We start from the raw sequence: 25,920 nt of genomic DNA on the forward strand, positions 1-25,920 counted from the left end.
GTTCCATGGGAGTATACACACTGTACCATCCCTACAGCCCTCTCTGTGGCAGGCTACTTCAGCTGGCTATTGGCCATGGTCTTGTCCCAGCACCCCCCTGTCTCCGTCCCATCCCGTTGGGGTAGCTTTTTTCCCTCTTCAGCCACTAGGAGTTGCTGCTGATATGCCTGGTTAGGGGAAGGCTCCTTTCACCTTTATCCCTCAGAAGCAATGTAAGAGCCAGTCAGTTTAGCACTCTGACTTTTTCAATGACAAGGGGTGACTTGGAGTCCATTAGAAGCATGGCTTGTTGTGAATGGGAGATCAGGGAACAAAGTATGTTAAAGGTCTTATTCTGTATGCCTGGAGCATTACCTTGGACATCAGTGTAGGAATGTTGGCTTTATTTGGATTCAGGAGAGGGCCCTAAGAGTGGCACTTGCCTATCTGATGTTGAAAGAAAATGTGTTTTGTGCCTCATGCTGGTGAAATTGTTCAAGAAGCTTATGCATGTGAAAGATCTCTGCTGTAATGTTGTCTAAAGGAGCACTCAAGGACGATAAGGCCATTGCAGAGAAACTAAATGAATTCTTTGCATCGGTCTTCATGGCTGAGGATGTGAGGGAGATTTCTAAACTTGAGCCATTCTTTTTGGGTGACAGATCTGAGGAACTGTCCCAGATTGAGGTGTCATTAGAGGAGGTTTTAGAACAAATAGATAAACAGTAATAAGTCACCAGGGCCAGATGGTATTCAAGAGTTCTGAAGGAACTCAAATGTGATATTGCAGAACTACTAACTGTGGTTTGTAACCTATCATTTAAATCGGCTTCTGTACCAAATGACTGGAGAATAGTTAATGTGATGCCAATTTTTTTAAAAAGGCTCCAGAGGTGATCCTGGCAATTACAGGTGAGTAAGCCTCACTTCAGTACCAGGCAAACTGTTTGAAACTATAGTAAAGAACAGAATTGTCCAGCTCATAGATGAACATAATTTGTTGGAGGAAGAGTCAACATGGTTTTTGTAAAGGGAAATCATACCTCACCAATCTACTAGAATTCTTTGAGGGGGTCAACAAGCATGTGGACAAGGGGTATCCAGTTGATATATTGTACTTAGATTTTCAGAAAGCCTTTGACAAGGTCCCTCATCAAAGGCTCTTAGACAAAGTAAGCTGTCATGGGATAAGAGGGAAGGTCCTCTCATGGATGGGTAACTGGTTAAAAGATGGGAAACAAAGGATAGGAATAAATGGTCAGTTTTCATAATGGAGAGAGGTAAATAGTGGTGTCCCCGGGGGTCTGTACTGGGACCAATATTATTCAGCATATTCATAAATGATCTGGAAAAAGGCTTAAACAGTGAGGTGGCAAAATTTGCAGATGATAAATTAAATCCAAAGCAGACTGCAAAGAGCTACAAAGGGATCTCATAAAACTGGGTGACTGGGCAACAAAATGGCAGATGAAATTCAATGTTGATAAATGCAAAGTAATGCACATTGGAAAACATCATCCCAACTATACATATAAAAAGATGGGATCTAAATTAGCTGTTACCATTCGAGAGAGATCTTGGAGTCATTGTGGATAGTTCTGAAAACACCCACTCGATGTGCAGCGGCAGTGGAAAAAAAGCAAACAGAATGTTGGGAATCCTTAAGAAAGGGATAGATAAGACAGAAAATATAATGTATATAAATAAATCCATGATACGCCCACATTTTGAGTACTGCGTGCAGATGTGGTCCCCCTCATCTCAAAAAAGATATATTGGAAAAGGTTCAGTAAAGGGCAACAAAAATGATTAGGGGTATGGAACAGCTTCTGTATAAGGAGAGATTAAAAAATCTGGGACTTTTCAGCTTGGAAAAGAGACAATTAAGGGGGGATATGATAGAGGTCTATAAAATCATGACTGTTGTGGAGAAAGTGAATATGGAAGTGTTATTTTCTCCTTCTCATAACACAAAAAACTAGCGGTCACCAAATGAAATTAATAGGTAGCATGTTTAAAACGAACATGGGAAGTATTCCTTCACACAACGCACAGTCAACCTGTGGAACTCTTTGCTAGAGGATGTTGCGAAGGCCAAGACTCTAAAAGGGTTAAAAAAAAAGAACTAAATAAATTCATGGAGGATAGGTCCATAAATGGCTATTAGCCAGGATGAGCAGGGATGGTGTCCCTAGCTTCTCTTTGCCAGAAGCTGGGAATGGCGACAGAGGATGGATCACTTGATTGCCTGTTCTGTTCATTCCCTCTGGGGCACCGAGCATTGGCTACTGTTGGAAGACAGGATACTGGATTGGATGGATCTTTGGTCTGACCCAGTATGGCCATTCTTATGTTCTTATGTCTAAATCAGTGAGGCATAGGATATATCTGGTGAGTAAATTCAGTTGTACAAGCTTAATGCTGTCACTAGACAACTTAACTGATGCACGCAGTTTCTTCCAAATTTTAAAAATGTTTTAGCAAGGAAAAATGTTTCTAAACTGGATGGGTTGAGGCAGTTCTTTGATCTTTGTCGTCTCCATTTTTTCCTGTAGCAGAAGGCAGTGCCTCTTTCTCATTAAATCCTAGCATTTTGGATCTGCTTGTACTTTTACACCTACAGTGTAGAAAGCAGTAGGCACAAATGTTGCCAGGATATATGGTCACTTTCCAGTTGCACTTTGATTTCAAACCTTGCTTTACCATTCCCAGTGTTGCAGCAGGCTTGTGCCTCAGTACGCTAGTATTCTAGAAGAGCAAAATTAAGATGTTCCCATGGGACGTTGCAAACATAATGAAGCTTTTACATACTTCCCTGAGGAAAGTGGGCGGTACTTACTGTATATACTCATTCATTAGCCCGTTTGTTTATAAGCTGACCCCCCCCCCCCCCAAGATGGATAGGTAAAAACTGCGTGACTCTTTCATAAGCCGACCCTATATTTCAGGGGTTGGCAAACTTTGGCTGCCTGCCCATCAGAGTAAGCCGCAGGTGGGTCGGGACGTTTTGTTTACCTGGAGCGTTCACAGGCACGGAGCCCTTCAGCTCCCTGTGGCCACGGTTTGCTGTTACCAGCCAGTGGGAACTTCCCGCAGCTCCCATTGGCTGGGAACGGCGAACCACGGCCACAGGGAACTGAGGGACTCCATGCCTGCAGACGCTCCAGTATTACAATATATTAGATATTCAATTCAATGATTTCATAGAGTTTAAAATCATCAAATTTTGGTGTAGACCCCTTTATAAGCCGACCCCTGCTCTTTGGTGCATCACCTTTTTACCAAAAATACTCTGCTTATGAACGAGTATATACAGTAATTGGAGCAGGTTGCTAGATAGCATGAGGAAAGTAATATATATTGTGAGTTCTGCAGGGGTAGCTCCAGCCTCTTCCCAGTGGGAGAGCTGAGGTGGGCTAGACTGAGGTGGGGGGAGCTGCGCTATGCATCTTGTGGGCACATTTTTTTTTTTAACAATGTGCACTTAAACGTGTGTTTTATCTGTTATCCTTAAAAGAAGAATAAAAATATATACGGATCGGTTTTAAACTTCATCTATGTCAGCTCACCGGTGCAACATTTATTCACAGAAAATCAACAGGAAAAAACTTAAGCCAGTAAATAGACAAACTAATAATAACAATAAACAACTGCAAACTTCTGGGGAAAAATTACTATTTAAAGAATATGAATGGTTAATGACTTTAAATCTGAGCGTGTACTGTCTGACGGAAATAGGACGAAATTCAATCAGGACAAATGGAAAGTACTCCACTTAGGAAGGAACAATCAGTTGCATGCATGCAAAATGGGAAATGACTGCCTAAGAAGGAGTACAGCGGAAAGGGATCTGAGGGTCATAGTGGACCATAAGCTAAATAAGAGTCAACAGTGTGACGCTGTTGCAAAAAAAGTGAACATGATTCTGGGATGTATTAGCAGGAGTTTTGTAAGAAAGACATGAGAAGTAATTCTTCTGCTCTACTCTGGGCTATTTAGGCCTCAACTGGAGTGCTGCATCCAGTTCTGGGCACCATATTTCAGGAAAGATGTGGACAAATTGGAGAAAGTCCAGAGAAGAGCAATAAAAATGATTAAAGGTCTAGAAAACATGACCTGTGAGGGAAGATTGAAAAAATTGTTTGTTTAGTCTGGAAAAGAAGACTGAGAGGGGACATGACGATAGTTTTCAAGAACATAAAAGATTGTTACAAGGAGGAGGAAGAAAAATTGTTGTTCTTAACCTCTGAGGATAGGACAAGAAGCAATGGGCTTAAATTGCAACAAGGGAGGTTTAGGTTGGACATTAGGAAAAACTTCCTAATGGTCAGGGTAGCTAAGCACTGGAATAAATTGCCTAGGGAGGTTGTGGAGATTTTTAAGAGCAGGTTAGACAAACACCTGTCAGGAATGGTCTAGATAATACTTATCCTGCCGTGAGTGCAGGGGACTGGACTAGATGACTTCTTCAGGTTCCCTTCCAGTCCTAAGATTCTGTGATTATATTTTAAATTTAGCCATTTGCACACGGCAAAGTCAGCTATTTGGAAGTTTTGGAGACTCAGAGCTATAATACAACAACTCTCACTGTGGTCAATCTGGAGCAGGGGACCTCAATGCTAGAGAGGGTTAATTGAGCCACAGGTACTGTAGGGAGGTATCACCCAAAACCTTTGGGTTCTGTCCTTAGCAGCAGCTGGAGGAGGGAATGGGGATGAATGTTGGTTCTCTGCAGCTCCTGAGCCCCAACCAGTTTGCAAACCCTTAGTGTGGTCAGCCTGGGCCAGAGTACGTGCGGCTGCAGCAGGCACATGGCAGAGAGCCGCACTCTGTAGATGTGAACCAGGCAGGGAGGAAGTAGGGGAGCCATTTCAGATTTTGGTAGGGGAGGGCAAGCTTAACTGTGGTTTCAGGGGCTACTTAGGCACCTGAAAACTGTTTTTTTTAAGTAGATAATAACTAAGAAATTAGCTGTCAGGAGCACTGTATCTAATTTCTGTATAAAGAAATTTTTTATATAATACACGCACCAATCAAAAACACATTTGGTACTTTGTACACTGTCTTACATAGAGAGAGATAAAATCTGCTTCCTTTCTTTAACAGACATACTGTTACTAGTGGGAGAGTAGTACCATTGTTGCCAGTGTTTCTTTGTTGTGGTGTTTTTGTTTTTGCTTTAAACCAGGAATAAATGCAATTTTTATTTTTTCAGTGTTGGCTTAAACTGTGCATTGGGGGCAGTGGAAATGAGGCCCTTCATTGAAACAATTGGGAAATGTACGACAGCCTACATCATCTGTTATCCCAATGCAGGTGTGTGTTGTGTGCGTGTGTGTACACACAAAGGGAACTAGTCCAGCCTTTCCATACCACTAGAATTAATACACCAGGTAGATAATTTACAGGTCAGTCACAGTGTAGACAATGTAGTAGCTCATCATCTTCACTCCATTTTTTTGTTATATTTCAGCACCCCAAAAAAGCTGCTATTGGCCTAGAAGCTTGTATAGTGTGAATTATTTGATCATTCTCATTAAAGGGTGTATCTCGAAGTTTAATTGAGCAGCTATACCTATCCACTTCAGTCGGAGCAGTTTCAGGTGCATGGTGGATAATTTAAATCTTTTTGGGGCTCAATCTTGCAACCTTTACTCTTCTGAGTAGTCCCAATGAAGTTATTCAAGCTACTTGTTTTAGTAAGGGCTACTTATGTGAATAAAGTTTGAAGGATCAGGCTCTTTTATTGCCCCAAGCAGCTTTAAGCAAACATTTTCTGTGAAAGAGAAGTAGGGATGGATGGGGAAATAAACCTCCGTTACCCAAAACTCCTTTGGTAACACATATGTAAACTGATTTTATTTTCTAGCAGCTCAAGTATCTGATATTCTAGCAGTTTGCTCCAAAACTTTTCTTTATTCTTTTACTATCCAAAATTTTATTTCCCGCTTAGAGACAGGATTTGATGCCTGGAAAAGAAAATAATTACTCTGAAAAGCAAGTAGTTTAAGGCCAGGTCAGACTACTACTCGCAACTCTGTAATTAAGAAAAGACTAATACATTTTTTATTTATTAGAAGTGTAGCAACTGCTCAGTTGAAAGGAAATGATGGCACTTTAACAGCACTCAGTAGCTATAGCAGCATAGGTGTTAGGTTAAAGGAAATAATTCCTTTAAAAACAACCCCCAAAACTTTCTTCCTACCTTACTGCATTCCACTTTCCAACTATTTAGGAAATAAATGTCATGACTACTGTGAGTTAGAAAAACATTTAGAATTTAACATTTTAAAAAAAAAATTAGTTGTAATGAGGAATCACAAGTGAAGTCACCTTCAGGAGCAACTAATAATAACTCATTGAATGATCACAAGTGCGATAAGGCATTTTAGTTCTACATGTGCAGCTGCTTTAAATGTCTCCTCTTTGTGCGGTTTAAGCACATTGTAATACTCTAAAAATATTTCTCAAGGTCTCCCCAATGCCTTTGGAGGTTACGACGAAACCCCTGAAGTGACTGCCAAGCATATAAAGGTAGGGAATATTTCTCATGAATAGGTTTTACCTGTCACAGTAATAGTAACATGGTTGTCTCTGCATTTACTTTATGCGGTCTTACTGTAGCACTTTGTTAATTGGTTCTCAGGCAAGTATCACCTGGGTATTTAGCTGGGGTCTCTTTTGCATGTTACAAACACCACTTTTCTCCAGCAGTTTGTAACCAGTTTATTGAATAGTGGCACTTGCTGACTCAGATCAGGAGAAACTTCTATTTAATGAATTTTGAAACCCTAAGTCATTCTGGCTTTTTTTCCCGCCCATTAAGTAGCAGGAAGGTTGCTTAGCTTGTGAGATCTGCAAGCATTTGCACTCTTTCACTCTCTCACTCCCTCTCTTTTTGGAAATAGCTTACCCTCTTTTGTGATTAACTGTGAACATAAATCTCAGTGGGTGGGTGTTTTTTTTTTTTTTTCCGAGTTTCTGTACAGGAAACCTGCAGTGGGAAAAGAAGCTCACTTAGGTAACACTAACCTATGTTGATGGTTTCCAGCCTTTTCCATCCTTGCACACCCCTCCCATCTAACAAAGATCTTATAGAGCAATAAAGGAAGGGCAGGGTGGTTACAACCCCCTGACAATTGATCATGACCCCCAGGTTGACAAACCCTGGCCTGAGTTGGCAGGCAACACAAATTACAACAGTTGGAAATTTGGTTTCCAAGAGGATTTTCCCACTGATGGAGGAGGAAGCTAGCTACTGACTGTTAACTGTCAAGTAATCAAAATAAAAGTGAATTGAGTTTTGTATATTATCTTGTAATATACAAGTGCTTCAAAACAATTTGTAAAATAGGGAGTTAAGTACTGTGCATGCAAACTGAGCAGCCTTTATGCACTTGGCACTATCTCGCACAGTCATAGCCATTATAACCACTTTTGGGAGAGGAAGAGCTGTCCAGGACACCGGTTTTTCCATTCATTACTCTGCAAAGTGGTATTTGACCTTTGCTGTCCACCTGAGATTAGCAGAAGGGTGTGGGCTTTAAAGTGTCATCAGGAGGGCAGCATCTGAAGCAATGTGGAACATTTGGCCTTGTGTGTTGATTTACACTCACATTTGCAAATTTGGTCCACAGCTTTTAGGCCAGAGACAAGAGGGTTGGCATACTAGCAGCTGGGAGTGAATAAAGAGGAAGGAATAATAAATGTTACGGGGAAGTAATGATACTGAAAACCAGAGGGGTAAAATTCAATGGACTACTTTGAGTTGGGTTTAATTCAGTAACATTGCTTCATTTCGGTTTTTTTAGGGAGCTTTAGCTTGCTTGATATTTAGAGAATATAGATTTTTTTTTTTACCTTCGTTTTTGTGAATCGCCTGTTGTTGGATGCAGTTATCAACTTGAAACTAAATAGTCTTTTCCTTGCACACAGAGTTTTGCTTTGGATGGTTTGGTCAACATAGTTGGAGGTTGCTGTGGTACCACTCCAGCACATATCGGGTAACTTCACAGGTCATGTTAGTCTATTCAAATGCACAGGAAAGGAAAATGTCCCTGTTCCTCCAAACTGGAGTTCCATGATTTGGGTTAAGACCTCTTCACAAAAAGAATAGAGAACCCACTTGAGATCGAGCTGCTGTAGCCTGTGGGCCAGACAGTGTTGTGCTCCTGCATTAGTGGCCTGTTGTTGCAGGGGCTGGAGGGTGGTAAAAACAAGTGTAATACACCTGGTCCCCTGTCTTGACTAAAACTGTTGCAGAATAAAACCCTGTGTTCTCCTTTTCCTTCCTCTGCTGTGCTGCTCCTGTAGCTTTTGTGGGATAATACTACAAAGCTGCTTTAAAGGGAAAAGGAAGAAAGAGACAAAGCCATGGCAAGGATCTGAGAAGGTTAAAATGACAGTCCCATCTGGTCGGGAGAAATGTTTCAGTACAGCCTCACTAGAAATAGTAATTTGGAAGACATCCTTCCTGCATTTATTCCTTCAGTGTTCACAAGAGGCAGACCCCCCTCTCGCACAGGGATAGGGAAAAGCTAACTCTTCTGAGCCATCATTGCTCTGATGCCCTGTGTAAGCGTAGGAGGCATGGCACGTTACCCTTAGTTGATTGTGAGGCCAAGAGAAAGAAGACGGCCATGCTGTCATATTAGTTGTGTTCATCCTGGGTTGCCTCAGGGCCATTAGGAGAAGCATCCCAGCTCAGAGAGTTAGTGAAATCCATCCCTTATTGCTGCTACACAATAATCCATGTTCGAGAAGTCAGGATTTTTTGCTCTGGGGCTGAGCAGTATTGTGGAGAATCTCTCTGTCCACCCATAAGTAAGGCTAAGATTTTTGTCCTGGTTATTTGTAGTAAAAGTCACTGACAGGTCATGGGCAATAAATAAAATTTCATGGAAGCCATGACCTGTCTGTGACTTTTGTTGGTGCAGCTCCATGGTTTCTTCTGCCACCATGGTGGCTGGGAGCTGTGGGGTTCCCCCTCTCCCCCTACGAGGCTGTTGCCAGAATCCTGAGGAGAGCCCCCTGAGGAGTCTGTTGCCCGTCGATGTAACCATGCCGGGGCCCCGCTGGCTGCTAGCTCTAGTCCCTTGGCCCCAGGGGCTGAAGCAGAAAATGTCATGGAGGTCTGTGGAAGTCACTGATTTGGTGACCTCCATGACATAAGCGTAGCCTTACCCATAAGTAAATGTGGGGGTGGTGATCTTCCATTTTGTATCTGATAGAAGTCTTTAGCTCCATACGCTTACTACAATTTGGATATAACATATTTCTGAAGAACATTTTTTTTGCTTTTGGCTGCACAAAATGAAATGTGTTACCCTTTGGCAGGGCTGAATTACAGAGGAGAGGGGTGTCTCTTTCTAGTACATTTCATTTGAATATTACACAGAGGATTTTGATTTTAATTAAATTATATTCTTAACTCTGAAGCTTTTTCTTGCCTCCTTCTGTTATTCAGGGAGATTGCTGAAGCAGTAAAAACATGTAAACCTCGCATTCCCCCCTCCTTCGTTTCAGAAGGATATATGCTGCTGTCAGGTAAGAGAGAGCATAACAGCTTGAGACTTTCATCTTGTGACATGTACTGAGTTACTGCTCTCTAGAGACCAGAAAGGATGGGCGAGATCCCAACTCCATAGCCAAATACACCAGCTTCTGAAAGTTGTGTATGCAGATCCAAAGTTTACAGCTTGGGCCCATCTCGAGATACAGCTAAATAATTAGTGAAACTATCAACTTCATAATCAGTAGAAATGTCTCTTAGACCCGACCTACACTGGCCTCAGTCTTGTTTAATAATAGCCTATGTATTTTTCACCAATGGATCTCAAAGCACTTCGCACAAAAGGATAAGTATGCTTATCCCCTTGTGCAAATGGAGAAATTTAGACACAGAGAGGTGAGCTGATGTGCTGCAGGTCATGTGGGAGGTGAGTGGCAGAGCCAGGAATAGAAGCCAGGTCTCCTGATCCTAGGGAAATGCCCTGTTACTGTATCATGCTGCTGGTTCAGGTTTGTAACACCGCTTGACTGGTGCGGACGGAATTAACCCATGGTAAATCTGAATCTAGAATGTGGGTTTTGAACCCAGTTTGCCTCTATACACACCAGCTAGCCAAAACCCTCTATAAGCCTCTGGGCCGGCTCTCTAGCCAGGGGACCATATAACATTCGCAACAGTAGCAAGATTTCAGTCCTGCCTCTTCAGGGTTGGGTTTGATTTCTCCAAACCAAAGCAATTCAGCATACATTAAACAAATTGGGTCTTGGCTTAGGGTCTGCAGTAGGAGCCTAACTGGTCCCTGTAGGTCTTACTCTCAGCTGAGCTGCTGCTGCTTGTCCTTTTATCAAAGACCTGCAGGATACTGCCTGATCTCTGGGTTCAGACCCATATCTTGGGATGTAGCTAATTAGTCACAGAGAGCAGACTCTTAAAGGGCCACACCACCTTATGTTTCCTGTGTAATGGGAACCTTGTTTGATATATTTCTTAAATCCAGCTGTAAGGCCAATATACAGGATTTGCAGACAAAAGCTTCTAAATATTTTTTTAATGAATTGGGAAATTTTTAATTAGACAAATTAGCCATTGCCCTTGGGAGTCAGTTAGTAAGTTACTCATCATCCTTGTTGGGCACATTTCCAAAGTGGTAGCAGAAGGATTTAATGTCACAGTATGAAGTCACATGAAGGCATTTGCATGTTTGGAAATAAGCCCTGTCTTCAGCATTATTAATTAATCTTCTTGAGGAATTAATATTATATGCCATTTATCATTATTTTAACTTGTGGTGCTCATAAATTGGGATAGTGTTTTCAAGCTTGGATACGGTTAGTAGCTTAATTTTCAGAGGTGTCGAGCACCTTCTGGTTCCATTGACATGTTTCCATGTAAGCTGCATTTGATCGCTGTCTCTGAAACTCAAGCCAGTTACTCAGGTGCCTAAAGTTAGGCACCTAAGTTTGAAAATTACAGCTAGGGCTGGTTTATTACGTATGGTGTATAGTGCAACTACAAAGTTCTAAGGACCAACCTTGCAGCCATTCCACATGCAAAGCCCCATTGGTGTTGATGGGGAGGGATGTGCACAGAAGAACTACAAGATCAGGATGCTAGAGATACCTGAGGGTGTGGCTGTGTAGAGTTTCTTTCTTCTAGAGGTTGTCTCCTATCAGCATACTCGTGCGATGGCCCACCTACACCAGTATTTTCTGACCCTTTGTAAAGGAGATACAGCTGCTAGAGCCTGCAATTAAAAATTTTGCTGTTGAAAAAGATTTTGTCCATTGCCATGACAATTTTGCGGACGAAATGATGTATTTCCAGTTTCAGCTTGATAAATTGAGGGATCCACATTCCCACAGATAAACCTGGTCTTATCTCTTGGACTGACAATAAATTGCTTATTCTCTACAATGTTTCCATTTTTTCTCTGCATTTTTACAAATGTTTTCTAAAATGTCTCTTTAAGGTCTTGAGCCCTTCAGGATTGGCCCATACACCAACTTCGTTAACATTGGTGAACGTTGCAATGTGGCAGGATCAAAGAAGTTTGCTAAGCTCATCATGGCAGGCAACTATGAAGTGAGCATCCCATTTAAGTTAGGCTTCTAACACTACTTTTTCTAAACAATTATATGGTTACAGTATTTTTCCATTGCATTGTATTACTAGTTACTTATTAGGTCTACATATAGCCCTCCTCCCACGCCAGCTGTAGGAAGGTAAAATCTCCCCTTTAGTTTTCCTGTTTTTTCTCATTGCTCTTCCTTACTTAGGTTCCTGGCTGAGCATAATAGCTGTTGATGAATCCACAGTTAGGGTTTTGCCAAGTTCTTTGTTAGCTAGTGTTATTGAAAGAGCTGTTTCTCCTTTAATACTAGCTATATAGCCAGGGAGAAAATAGAAAGAAAATAAATATTTATTGATTTGTGCTGTATCTTCAGCAGTCTGGAGCTAGAGATTGAAAGGGGGAGGGGGAGCAGAAGGGGCGGGATGGGGCGGTTTATAGGAAAGGTGCCCAAGAAAAGTTGGTCACTACAACTTAGAACAGTGCCAGCTCAAAATGAAAAGACAGAGTGGCAGATCCTCAGCTGGTGTAAATGTCATAGCTCCATTGAGGCAAATGGCAGTATGGTACTTTATACCACCTGAAGATTTGCCCCCAAAGTAAGTTGTTCTATTTCATACCATTGAGATAAGAGCTGTGGTTGGAGTGAGACCTCCTAAAATGTAGCAGCTGAGTCTGGCATGAGATGAGGAAAACTGAACCACAGTTTGTTGGGGCTGCGAGCAATAGAAAGGTGTTTTGGTTTTCTGCCCCCCAGATCAATCAAGTGACAAAAACAAAGCAAACAGACATAAGCATTCAAATAACGGAAGAAGGACTCTAATATTCCCCTCCTAACACACACATTGTTTTGCAGCTTAATAAACAAGAGAACAGCCTCCAATAATGAAGTACATACGGTATGTCTACACGGCTGGCCTGCTCGAGCTTGTGGGGCTCAGACTGTGGAGCTGTTTCATTGCTGTGTAGGTTTCTGGGCTCGGGCTGGAGTCTGAGCTCTGGGACCCTCTCACCCTGAAGTGTTCTAGTGACCAGGCTCCAGCCCGAGCCCAGAAGTTTACACATCAAAGAAACATCCTCTCAGCCTGAGCCCCGTGAGCCCGAGCCAGCTGGCACAGACCAGCTGCGGGTTTTTCTTTGCTGTGTAGATCTACCCTTAGAGGCTAAGAAGATTTTAGTTTGTGACTTAGAGGTCTTTACTGTAGTCCATTCCAGGAGGCTATTTTCCAGTGAACATTTGCAATTAAAATTGATTGTGACCATGTAAAGTTTTCAGTAAAACCCATTGCTAACTGTGTTTAAAATTGAAGGCACTAGTAGGCCATTGTGACTAAATCATCACATTTTTGCAGACCAAATGACAACAGCTTTGGAGTACTAATGATTTCTGGGTAGGTATATTCATAGATTCCCAGGCCAGAAGGGACCATTGTGATCATCTAGTCTGACCTCCTGTATAACACAGGTCATAGAACTTCCCCAAAATAATTCCTAGAGAATCTCTCTTTTAGAAAAATATCCAATCTTGGTTTAAAAATTGTCAGTGATGGAGAATCCATCATGACTCTAAATTGTTCTGATAGTTAAAATTTAAGCCTTATTTCCGGTCTGAATTTGTCTAGCTCCAACTTCTAGCCATTGGATTGGTTAGACCTTTCTCTGCTAGATTGAAGAGCCCATTATTATGTATTTGTTCCCCATCTACATACTTACACTGTAATCAAGTCACCCCTTAACCTTTTCTTTTTGTTCAGATAAATAGATTGAGCTCTGAGTCTGTCACTATAAGTCATGTTTTCTATTCCTTTAATTCTTGTGGCTCTCCTCTGAACATTCTCCAGTTTATTAACATCCTTCTTGAACTGTGGACGCCAGAGCAGGACACAGTATTCTAGCAGCATTCACACTCATGCCAAGTATAGAGGTAAAACAACCTCTCTACTCCTTGAGATTCTCCTGTTTTTTGCATCCCCGGATCACATTAGCTCTTTTGGCCACAGCTGATCACACTGACAGCTCATGCTCAGCTGATTATCCACTCTCCCCAAAATCTTTTTCAGTTTCCCTGCTTCTCGGGATAGTCTCTCATCCTGTAAGTATGACCTACGTTCTTTGTTCCCAGATGTATACATTTACATTTAGCTGTGTTGAAATGTATATTGCTTGCTTGCGTCCAGTTTACCAAGTGATCCAAATTGCACTGAATCTGTGACCTGTATTTTTCATTATTTACCACTCCCCAAATTTTTGTGTCATAGAATCATAGGATTGGAAGGGACCTTGGGAGGTCATCTAGCCCAGTCCCCTGCACTCATGGCAGGACTAAGTATTATCTAAACTTTTCCTGACAGGTGTTTGTCTAACCTGCTCTTAAAAATCTCCAATGATGGCAATTCCACAACCTCCCTAGGCAATTTATTCCAGTGCTTAACCACCCTGGCAGTTAGGAAGTTTTTCCTAATGTCCAACCTAAACCTCTCTTGTTGCAATTTAAGCCCATTGCTTCTTGTCCTATCCTCAGAGGATAAGAACAACAATTTTTCACCCTCCTCCTTGCAATAACCTTTTAAGTACTTGAAAACTGTTAAGTCCCCTGTCAGTCTTCTCTTTTCCAGACTAAGCAAACCCAATTTTTTCAATCTTCTCTCACAGGTCATGTTTTCTAGACCTTTAATCATTTTTGTTGCTCTTTGGACTCTCTCCAATTTGTCCCCATCTTTCCTGAAATGTGGCGCCCAGAACTGGACACAGTACTTGAGTTTAGGCCTAATCAGCGCAGAGTAGAACGGAAGAATTAACTTCTCGTGTCTTGCTTACAACACTCCTGCTAATACATCCCAGAATGATGTTCTCTTTTTTTGTGACAGCATTACACTGTTGACTCATATTTAGCTTGTAGTCCACTATGACCCCCAGATCCCTTTCTGCAGTACTCCTTCCTAGGCAGTCATTTCCCATTTTGTGTGTGTGCAACTGATTTGTTCCTTCCTAAACGGAGTACGCTTCCACTTGCTGGATCTTGAGAGGTATCTTCCACAGTTTCCAAATGGAGGACCTGGTATCCATATGAAACTTAAGCTTGTGTGGAATTTCTTCTGGTCCTCTTTTCTCTGGTGGCCACAGGCTGCCTATTCTCATCTATCTCCAGCAATGTGGAATGCCACTGAGGTCTTGCCTCTGGTGGTTATGAACTGCCAGGACTCCTCACTGACTTTCTCTCCAATTCTTTGGTGGCCAGTTCTATTCTTCTTTGATCCATTCTTCTTTCCCAAACCTGGCTATCTAGGAACTGCTCACCTTTTCCGATTCCCAGGAGCATTTCAGCTTGCCCCTCCAAACTGCAAATCTTTTCTTCCAGCGCAGTCACCAACTTGCATTTAATGCACAGGAAATCTCTTTTGGCTTCAGGCAGAAAAGAGCATGTGGCCACACCTCCACCACTCTTCCATGTCTGGCCTCCTTAATATTGCATGTAGAGTTGGAAGGAAAGCCTTTCTCACTCCCACTCTTAACTGCCTCTGAAATGCCTCTGTTTGTGGCTCTCAGGTTTGCCTAGCAAGTGACTTTTTATACCAAGTCTGCCGGTGTAGCTTAGCTCAGCTACATCCCTCACTCGTGAGAGCAATTAACCTCTGAGACTTCGGACAGCTGGGCTTCTCAAAGATCCAAGAGTTAGAGCCTCATGACCTTTTACAACACACTGATTGAAGCTCCAAGGATATGTGGGAGGACACCTACTTATCTTATGTCGACAAAGGAACCTTTATAAAACTAATCAGAGAAGGAGAAGCTCTCATTTTGATAATCTACAACATAGGGTGAATTCAGAGAGCTTTGTTTGGGAAAGTGAAATAATGTCTCCATCATGACTAACTCATTTGTTCCGCTTATTCATTTTAAATCTCTCCATAGGAAGCTCTGAGTGTAGCCAAGGCCCAAGTTGAGATGGGAGCCCAGATTTTGGATATCAATATGGATGATGGAATGCTGGATGGACCAAGTGCTATGGCCAGATTTTGTAACTTCATTGCTTCAGAACCTGACATTGCTAAGGTTGTACTTGATTCATCCCACAGCCCATTCAATCAGATTTCTGTTGATATGTGAATCATATTTTGGTAAAATGTTGATACAGACTGTCATGTTTAGTAAATAGGAAGTGTGTGCATTCAGTTATCCTGCACTAGTTTTGTGATGGGAAAGCCACAGGCAACAGAATTTTGGGTTCTTTCCTTCCCTTTAGAATAGTGTCACATGTGCTAAGTGGCGTGCAGCAGAATGGCCTCCCACAGAAGCACAGATTTTAAGCACACTCCTGAGCTGCATTGTCTTTTATTGCCAACTCAAAGGCATGCTGCATTTTTCCTTTGGTTGGCAGAGCAGAATATCAAGTCCTTTTTAAAACCACTATGCACAATATAAACTAGCAGTAGAGTGCTGTGCTTAGCAGTGTTCTCATACGTAAATTTCATCTGTCTGCAGAACAAGGATCCAGAGTTCACTGTAGATATAGGAAGGTTCTCCCACATGATACTAAAACCTGCTGATGCCAAGGAATTTGGCTTTCTAAAAACCAATACTTGCATGCTGGAAGATAAGCAGGGGAGGAGAGCAGGGAAGAGAGAGATCTCTGTATAATGTGCATGTTATGGAGGCACCATAGCAGCTTTGTATTTAGAGCTGCATTGAGATTTGCACTGAAAGCAAGTATTCTGGGTGCTATTTTGTTGGTAGATTTCTCCTGTTTTTTATTCCTATCCTTAAGCAGGCTTGAAAACCTGATGAATTTTGTGTTTGCTTTTCCAGACTTTTGTTTAAGTTGGTGGATGGTTCTCAGGGAAAATTTGCTGCTAATTTGCACGTCCCCTCTTTATCTTTCTGCTGGATACAGGTGCCATTATGCATCGATTCTTCAAATTTCTCTGTGATTGAAGCTGGCTTGAAGTGTTGCCAAGGGAAATGCATTGTGAACAGCATCAGCCTGAAGGAAGGTGAAGATGATTTCCTGGAAAAAGCAAGAAGGATTAAGTTGTACGGGGCAGCTGTGGTGGTCATGGCTTTTGATGAAGTGGGTCAAGTGAGTGTCACTTTCTTATTATGTGACAGATTTCACTTTTTGAGATGACCGGCATCCTATTCCCATAGGAGGAGGAGGAGGTAAAGTGGCGGTGTAGTTAGGGTCAAATACGATTAGAGGCCTATACAATCTTAGTAACACCTTCTTCGTCCCCTGCCCCTCCAATCTAGAGACATTTTTGACCTGTTGGCCTGATTGTGTTGAGATAGCACTATATCCATGTGGGTAGTCTATTTGAAACAACGGGATTGATTGAATTGAATATACCACTCCTGTAAGACTAAGAGTGACAGAATCAGACCTGAGCCATATAGAGCAGCCCCGGGCCCCATCATAAGAAGCCAAGGTCTGCCAGTAGTAGCAGCAGTATTGGTGTGCCACAAGGCTATGCCATCTGTACTAGATGACGATTGTGGCAGTGGAGTAGGCAGAAATTTTATAGCAGAGAGATAAAATTTCTGTTTAAATTCTATAGTTCTTTTCCACTTCAGGTTTCTAGTTCAGAAACTGATTGGCATATGGATCAGAGAGAGAACTAAGCTCAGATCTATTTGTGAATTAGTTTTGTTCTTGCCAGAGCTGTCTTAAGTTTTGCTGCAATGCTGGAAATGGGGCCCATGCCGGAACCGTGGAGTGTCTCTCTCGATCTAACCTACTTCCTTTCTCTAATGGACTGAACCAAGACCCCTCAGCTCTGAACATGCCTAAACTTGGACTTTATAAACTCAAAATCTCATCTTTTCCCAAGTTCATGGTGTTCGAATTGGTAACTCTGATTCATGAGAGACCTGCCAATTTAGCTCTGGAGGTTTGGTTCCATCCTGTCTCTTGTGTTACACAGCAGAAATGCTTTCTTTTCATACTCCTTCTTTTATTTTTCCAGGCCACAGAAACGGAAACTAAAATTGCAGTGTGCACCAGAGCTTACCACCTCCTTGTGAAGAAAGTGGGCTTCAATCCAAACGATATAATTTTTGACCCCAATATTCTGACCATAGGGACTGGAATGGAAGAACATAACCTGTATGCAATTAACTTCATCAGTGCAGCTAAAACCATAAAAGTGAGGGGTTTTGGGCTGTTGCTGTTTTTTTTTTGTTTGTTTTGTTTTTTTATTATAACTTCATGCAGATCTACTTAAAAAATCCCCAGTGCTTCACAATAATTTACTTCTTAAATTAATAATAGTGGACTACTCCTGTGAATTGCAGTAGTTTCTCAACACTGCTCTGCTTCCAATAGGAAACATTATACATTATGTAGTGCTTTCAATTTAGCTCAGTCCATAAACTGTACCATAAATATATTGGTATTAATGAAATGAAGTAACATTCATAAAATGTCAGCGCATTGGCCAAAAGGCCCCCCTCAAGACATGTGAAAGCTGACTTGTTTAATTAAGTTCAATTATTGTGACTGGATTAGGTCAGGTTTTGTCTATGCTCTAATGTAAGACTTTCTTTACTTTTTGTTTAGTCACAGTACACCTGTTGGGACACCCAGAAATAAAGGGCATCACTTGTATAAAGCCATGTCACCCATTCTACCGTTACATTTGAGGGGGCAATGTGATGGGTTCTATTTGTTGCCAGCCCTTGCAAACAGATTCTATTTGAGATATTTTCTGGGAGATGAGCAGGCAACACTCTGTCCTATCTCTGTCCAGGATCAGTTGAACTCAGAAAGCCTTTCCAGTCACCAGATGAGATTTTTGGATTCCAAGCTAGCCCAGTGTATTCCTGTGGCATGACTCTAGCGTTGCGTGTTAAGGCACTTTTGGCAGCGGCAGCACTGGGAATGGAGGAGCTCTTCCAGGTCTGGTTGTTACAGGATGTAGAGGTGGATTAGTTGTCCACCTTTCCAGAATAGGGCTGTCAGCTGCTCCCTAAAAAACACAATTCAAGTTAAGTGTGTGTATGTGTGTGTTTGAAGTGGGGACACAGGCCTGCTGAGAGAAGGCAGGCGGATGATGGGTATGTAAGTAGCAGGGCAATGATTGATTCCCTTTGGGAAGACAATGATTTGGAGGGTCCTTTATTTCTACACTCCCATAGTCTGAGCTGCTCGGAACCACAGTTGCCCAAAACCTGACCCAGATATTTAACAATCACAAAATAATTCCAAAACCAGGGATAACCTTGGAAGTGTTGGCAGTCAACAGATGTGCGTGTTCTGGGCGATGGGTGACTTGCAGGTTTAAACTAGAAAAAATTGTGGATTCTTTGTATTTTGAAGTCTTTAAATTATGATTTGAGGTCTTCAGTAACTCAGCCAGAGGTTAGGGGTCTATTACAGGAGTGCGTGGATGAGGTTCTGTGGCCTGCAATGTGCAGGAGGTCAGACTAGATGATCATGCTGGTCCCTTCTGGCCTTAGTCTGAGAGTTTCTCAGTTTTAAGGAATATTAATTAATTCATTCGTATCAGAGATGCATGGTAATTGCCCCCAAAATGCTATTTGACCCATTAACTTTTTGTCCTAAGTGCTAATCCCATAAACATCAGAGTTCTGATTTCAGGGAACTACAGAGGAGTTCTCTGAGGCAGAGTGGGAAGAGATCTCCATTGCATTCACTACAGTCAGGTGTTGATTGCTAGTAGGGCTTGTTGAGTAGTATGGATGTGACTCACCGTACCTCCTCAAAGCAGTCTATTCACAGATCCATTGGCCATGTCACTATCTTCCTCCCTCTCCTCTAGTAAACTGTGGAAGCCTCCCACAGAGATTTCTCTGCAATGAACAGAGGAGGCAGAATCTTCCTGCACAGGATGTCTGCTGCTTTTAGCTTCCCTGCTGCAAACCTTCAGCTTTGCAGCTACTTTTGGCCCTAGACCTTGGGCCTTATTAATAGGGCTGCAGGTTTGTCATGGTGGTAAGTGTCATTGATACTGTGGGTTTCCCCCCTCCCCCCCAGTTTGTCTATTACTTTTTATTGTGGACAGGATTTTTCTGTGTGTCTGGGATTTTCTAGGGCAGGAGTAGCAGGGAACCTGGGCCATGGTATGGCCACTTTTCCAGCCACAACCCAGTTTGGGGCAAGCGATCTGGTGGTGCTAGGGCTGGAGTGGGGGCATTGTAGGAGACAGGCCCTGCTTGCATGCTATGACGAGAGCCAACAGACCAGAGGGCAGAGCTGGACCAGCCCCGCAGGATAGGAGCCACCGCTGCTGGGTGAGTGTGGGGTGGGCTTGTTCTGCAACGTCTTACCCTCTGGGGGCAGAACCCCACCCACTTTAAATAGTGCTCCTGTGACTTTACACTCCATTTACCCTCACCTTGTGACTTTTACTAAATTTACCCTGGCTGCTCTGTGAGTTTTGACTAAAAAATGCAGTGACAGCCCTTCTTCTTAATAAAAAAAATCTAACAAACAGGATCTAGTTAATATTGGATGACAGATAATTAATTTACAGTTTTTGTTGAGAAAGATAATCTGTGAGTTGTTACTATGTTAGATCCCTTTTCTTCCTGGTTTCTTTGCTCAGTTTAAGGAAAAGTGAACATGTTAGTGTTGTAGAAAGCAGAAGTTGTCAGACTTTCACAGTGTGGAACACATCTTGAGAGAGCAGCTCCCCTCCTGTTTACTATTATGTGGAACACCCCTCCCAATCATAATCCCATTCATAATAGCCCGTCATCCCTTTGGGAACCACACAAGTTGCTTATGTATTGCTAGGTTGGTTCTTCCTTTTTCTGTTTCCAGCTTCTTCTACAGATATTCAAGTCCTTCTCTGCAAGGAAGAGCCTGGATAACTGTAGAAGCAGTTGGAACCAAGGAGAGGAAGGGAGGCGCTATCATCATATGACTTGCCAACACCACACAGACCTGGAACAAGTTCTTTGTGGATCATTAGATCCTCTCCACCACCTCTTTAGGAATCATTTCTGTAAAGTTTGACCATGCTGATATTTTGATCCTGTTGCTAGGAAACACTGCCAGGAGCTAAAATAAGTGGAGGCCTTTCCAATCTGTCCTTCTCCTTCCGGGGGATGGAAGCCATTCGAGAAGCAATGCACGGAGTTTTCCTGTATCATGCAATTAAGGTATGATGTGCTTTCTGACTACATTATTTGTGCTCCATAGATATGTGGTGTGAGGTTTTATGGATATTGCTGCTGATCTTTTTTTTGTACTCTCAGTATGGCATGGACATGGGGATAGTGAATGCAGGGAATCTTCCAGTGTATGATGATATTCACAAGGAACTTCTACAGCTGTGTGAGAATCTGATTTGGAATAAAGACCCAGATGCAACAGAGAAGCTTTTACATTATGCCCAGGTAACTTTCAGTGTTATGTCATTGTTAACCTTTTGTACAGAACCTAGGCTGTTGCATCTAAGTGCTGACACACCAGGTAAGATTAAAACACACATTTATGTAGCCTCTGACAGGGAGTAGTAGAAGGTGCCCAGTTGGTGTAAGCAGCTCCGTTATTAAAAGCAAATGGGGAAAAAAACTGAACCAAATTGAATACGCTTACATCATGCCCTGAAGGTGCCTACCAAATCAGCGTCCTTCTGACTCCTAAGGAGAGCCTGTGGCAAACGTACCTTCTGTTGAGACTGTTTTGCCTCTGGAGCAGAATTCCATATTGCACTAGGGGCTGGGATCATCCCAGGAAGTGAAGAGGGCTCTTTCTTTTGCAACTCCAGCCCCTACATGTCTTTTTGGAGGACAGAGAGCATTTTGTGTGTGCCTGAAAGGTGATCCGGTGGTAAAGGCATTCTAGTGGGACTCAGATTTGCATTCAGGTGCCAGCTGTGCCAGAGTTCCTGTGTGTTCTTGAGCACTTCATTTATTCTCCCTCTCTTTCTCATCTCCCCATCTGTAAAAGGCGACTAAAACTATCCGACCCCACAGGGGTGTTATGTTAATCGATGCATTTGTGAGAGACTGGTGATAGGGACCATATAAGTACCTATCTAAAGGAATATGAAAGGTGCCAGATTAACAACCCTATAGACTTAAAGTGAAATTCTGATCCCATTGAAACTGGTGTCAACCCTCCTGTGGATTTCCAAGTAAGTTACTAGGGCACATTATAGAATAATCCTAAACCAGACTGAAGAGCTATTTCGAATGACTGCAGGCCACACCCCTTATTAAAGATGAGGGGGACTATAGGGTGTGTTATTGAAATGCATGGATTGTGTTTGGCCTGTAGGACACAACTGTGTCCATGCCTGTATAATAACAAGGGCAGTAAATTTAAAATAAATAACAGGAAAACTTTTCTATCCATGTCATCCCTCGTCCTCATAGCACACACTTTATGTAAGACTTAATACTATTACTAAGGTTGTTTTGTACAATGCTTTTATTCTTTTAATACCAGTTGATTTACAAGTTCTTTCCTGGATGTGATGGTAAACTGTGGATATTTATGGTATCTGCAGTTGCAGGGAGGAATAAAAAAACAACTAGAGCCTTACAATGAAATAGAAGAGCCAAAGGGTGTGAAAAATAAAATAGTTTAAAAGCCAGGTTAACAAAGATATTCTGGAACCTAAAAATTCAAATAGATGCTTTGGAAAATCTCACTAAGTACCTACGTGAGTTAGGTATCTAAATACCTTTGTAAATTTGGCCCGAAGTGGTGGTGGTGAAAGAACCAAAGGGGATTATTTTAAACCAGAAATATCTCTGTCCAGTAGGCTAAATGTCTTAATTTATGGTGTTGTCCCTTAATGTTAAAGGGAATTAATAGCCCAATCAATCCTATTCAACAGCCCTCAAGAGGGACCACGTAAGTGTTTCTGCAAGAGGCAGACCTTGAATGCAAATAGAGCGTGAAAAGCAGTAACATGGTTGGGTAAAGCAGATGGGCTCTTTCTTCTGGTAAATCTTAAGAGCATGGAAAAATACAGTCTCAGTATGTGAATTGTTACTGTTTCAGATATTGGACTCTCTACCCAGTTCTCAGGGTAGATGTTTTTATTGCAGAAGTTGGAACAGTCCCACGCTCTTTACCAAAAAGAGAGAATCTATCTATTCAGCACATCCCTAAAACCTGAATGAAAATTTAACATAAAATTCCAGTAGGGGATCTGTAGAAAATCCACAACTGACAGCTTTGAAATGTGGCCTGCACTGGAGATAGGGACTTTGGCTTGGGGTTTTTGTATGGCACTTTCTTAGAGCTTTGTATTGTGCTTCAGTAAAGCTTTGGGTGAGATCAGTCTTATGCAGGGGAACCATGCAGGACTGTGTGTACTATACCACTAAAGCCCTTCCCTGAGTCTTCAGTGGTATATAAGGCCTTGTGCAGGCCCTGTGCATTGGAATGAATTTCACCCTTCAAAAATGTATTTCATATATGTGTTTCACTGATTTGGTGTGGCATGTGTAATTGCTTTGATTTCTGCTCTGCAGAGGGTATTTAACTGTTACTGGATGCTGCACCCTGTAAGCCTACATATTTTCTTTATTCCTTCATGTCAGCTGTAGAAATCCTTACGGTGCTAACATGCAATGAGCATGGAAACTGCAACACCAGATCAGACTAAGTCCATCTTTGGTATCCTGCCTCCAACAGCGCTTCAGAGTGAGGCAGCCTCCCTCCATATCCCCTGCCTGTAGCAATGCACCTTGCCAGTTGTCCAGTGCCGCACACTGAGGGTGTGGGGGGGGGGGTGGAGATTTCCTCTTTGTTAGTCCCACCTCCCCTGGGGGATCAGGTTGCACCTGAAACATGAGATTCATTCATCTCTTGCATAGCTGCAATATTCTTAGGGTGAAATCTTGGCCCCATTGAAGTCAATGGGAGTGTTTCCATCCTTAGTGAAGATGGCTTTCCATCCTTTGTGTCCAGAATTATCCTATTGTAAAAATCCATTCATAGTGTGTGCCCCCCCCCCCCGCAGCAGCAAATTCTATACATTAATTACATGCTACATAATTGTGAGTAAAATTGATCCCATTACCGAAATGCATGGCCAGAGGCCCAGCACAAGGTTATTACTTTTTTGCTCCTTTTTTCATCCATCCAACCTCATTTCTCCTTCTACTGTTTAAACTCTCTAGTTTACCACTTCCCTTTCAAAAGTCTTATCCACCCTGCCTCCCTCTTTTATTTGACTTCTTGTTAATGTCTCTTCTGCCAAGTTTCTCTTTACTGGGGATTTCAGGGTGAGTGGTGGCCTCCATGATGTACTCATCCTCTCTGTGCTTGACTCCCATAGCCTTCACCAATCTATAATCATTGTTGCCTGTATCCTGGATCTCATCTATAGCAACATGTGATTTTCCTCTTTTCTAGTCTCCTCTTACTCTGACTTACACTGGCCACTGGTTATTTAAACGTTCTCTTCTCTGTTTCATCCCTCTGCAAATTGGAGTCTCGCTTCCCTCAAGCACCTTTATATCCATATAAATGTGCCATCCTCATCTGGCCTCTCGGTTATCTCTGTTTTTGACCCAGCTACTGTGCTATCTGCAGGGGAAGTTGACACAGAGAGAACACCTGCTTGCTGTCTACATTACAGCTACCACTGTAGGTAGCACTGGGGCAGAAAAATGCTTCCAAGTTTCTGGTGTAGACAAGGCATTAAGGAGAGCACTTTGGCTCCAGCTGACTTTATTCTTTCTATAGATGAGAGATCCAATCTAGTTTCCTCTGTGGATCATCCAAAAGGGTTGAGGGCCATTTCATGAAGAGGGTAGAACAAGATCAGAAGGTTTATGGGAGAAGAGAATAAAGTGGTATAAGGCTTGGTAACTCTGCAGAAACTTTAAAGTCAGTTGAGCTCAATACAAATACATGGTCCTACCTTTAAAAGGCTGATAAACATCCAAAGCAATGGGATGAGACAATCAGAAGTCAATGAAATGTGGGAGTGTTTAGGGCAATTTTTCTCTTTCAAAATGCACCATGGGAACAGTTTGCAGAAAGCAAACTGACTTGAACCAAATGCATTGATGGATGTAATGATCTTCTTTTTCCTCAACCATGTACCTTTCTGGTGGATATTTGTGTATTTAAGAACAAATCCTGCTATGGGACTAAAGCCTGAAATGAGAGAAAGAAAGTGTATGTTGGCTATTTTGTACTGATGAAAATTCCCAGCATGAAATAGTTCTGGATGCCTTTTAATTCAAAAATAATCCGGAATGTGGCGTAACATAAACTCTACTCCAGCAGAACTGAACTAATGCCAAATTAATTATTTAGGATTTTAAAATGAATTGTGCACTGGGCTTGCCTGGGATCCATTTAAATTACATTCCGAAGTAGAAACCTAAAGTTGAGTACTTTCAGCATGTCTTATTAGTGGTGGTAGTGTTAAAGTCTTTTTTTTGTGTCTACATCTTCATTACAACATGCTTTTCAGAGGGTGTCAGTTTTATTTATCAGTAGAGCATCAGACGCATAGTGCTTTGTAAAAAGAAAAGGAGTACTTGTGGCACCTTAGAGACTAACCAATTTATTTGAGCATGAGCTTTCGTGAGCTACAGCTCACTTCATCGGATGCATACCGTGGAAACTGCAGCAGATGTTATATACACACAGAGATCATGAAACAATACCTCCTCCCACCCCACTGTCCTGCTTTATTTACTTTTGGGAATTCTTCTGGCTCTATCAATCTGATAGAAGTCACCTACTACAGGACAGGCCTAACAAAGAAAATAACAGAACGCCACTAGCAGTCACCTTCAGCCCCCAACTAAAACCCCTCCAACGCATTATTAAGGATCTACAACCTATCCTAAAGGATGACCCAACACTCTCACAAATCTTGGGAGACAGGCCAGTCCTTGCCTACAGACAGCCCCGCAACCTGAAGCAAATACTCACCAACAACCACATACCACACAACAGAACCACTAACCCAGGAACTTATCCTTGCAACAAAGCCCGTTGCCAACTGTGCCCACATATCTATTCAGGGGACACCATCACAGGGCCTAATAACATCAGCCACACTATCAGAGGCTCATTCACCTGCACATCCACCAATGTGATATATGCCATCATGTGCCAGCAATGCCCCTCTGCCATTTACATTGGTCAAACTGGATAGTCTCTACGTAAAAGAATAAATGGACACAAATCAGATGTCAAGAATTATAACATTCATAAACCAGTCAGAGAACACTTCAATCTCTCTGGTCACGCAATCACAGACATGAAGGTCGCTATCTTAAAACAAAAAAACTTCAAATCCAGACTCCAGTGAGAAACTGCTGAATTGGAATTCATTTGCAAATTGGATACTATTAATTTAGGCTTAAATAGAGACTGGGAGTGGCTAAGTCATTATGCAAGGTAGCCTATTTCCCC

At 42.1% G+C, this 25,920-nt stretch overlaps 1 protein-coding gene across 3 annotated transcripts in view; it reads left to right on the forward strand.

The window, feature by feature from the left end:
• MTR (5-methyltetrahydrofolate-homocysteine methyltransferase) overlaps positions 1-25,920 on the forward strand; it is a 74,276-nt gene that overhangs the window by 18,266 nt on the left and 30,090 nt on the right. For 2 of the 3 annotated variants that reach the window (XM_077813459.1, XM_077813460.1), the window contains exons 9-18: positions 5,195-5,295; positions 6,452-6,513; positions 7,915-7,982; positions 9,446-9,525; positions 11,460-11,572; positions 15,471-15,611; positions 16,450-16,635; positions 17,519-17,698; positions 20,562-20,678; positions 20,775-20,915. In XM_077813459.1, coding sequence (XP_077669585.1) covers positions 5,195-5,295; positions 6,452-6,513; positions 7,915-7,982; positions 9,446-9,525; positions 11,460-11,572; positions 15,471-15,611; positions 16,450-16,635; positions 17,519-17,698; positions 20,562-20,678; positions 20,775-20,915 — 1,189 coding nt within the window. Of the gene's footprint in view, positions 1-5,194; positions 5,296-6,451; positions 6,514-7,914; positions 7,983-9,445; positions 9,526-11,459; positions 11,573-15,470; positions 15,612-16,449; positions 16,636-17,518; positions 17,699-20,561; positions 20,679-20,774; positions 20,916-25,920 lie in introns of those variants that run through there. The other variant, XM_077813461.1, reaches the window with a different exon arrangement.

The sequence above is a fragment of the Eretmochelys imbricata genome, chromosome 3, assembly GCF_965152235.1.
Source record: "Eretmochelys imbricata isolate rEreImb1 chromosome 3, rEreImb1.hap1, whole genome shotgun sequence".
NCBI classification, from domain to species: Eukaryota; Metazoa; Chordata; order Testudines; family Cheloniidae; genus Eretmochelys; species Eretmochelys imbricata.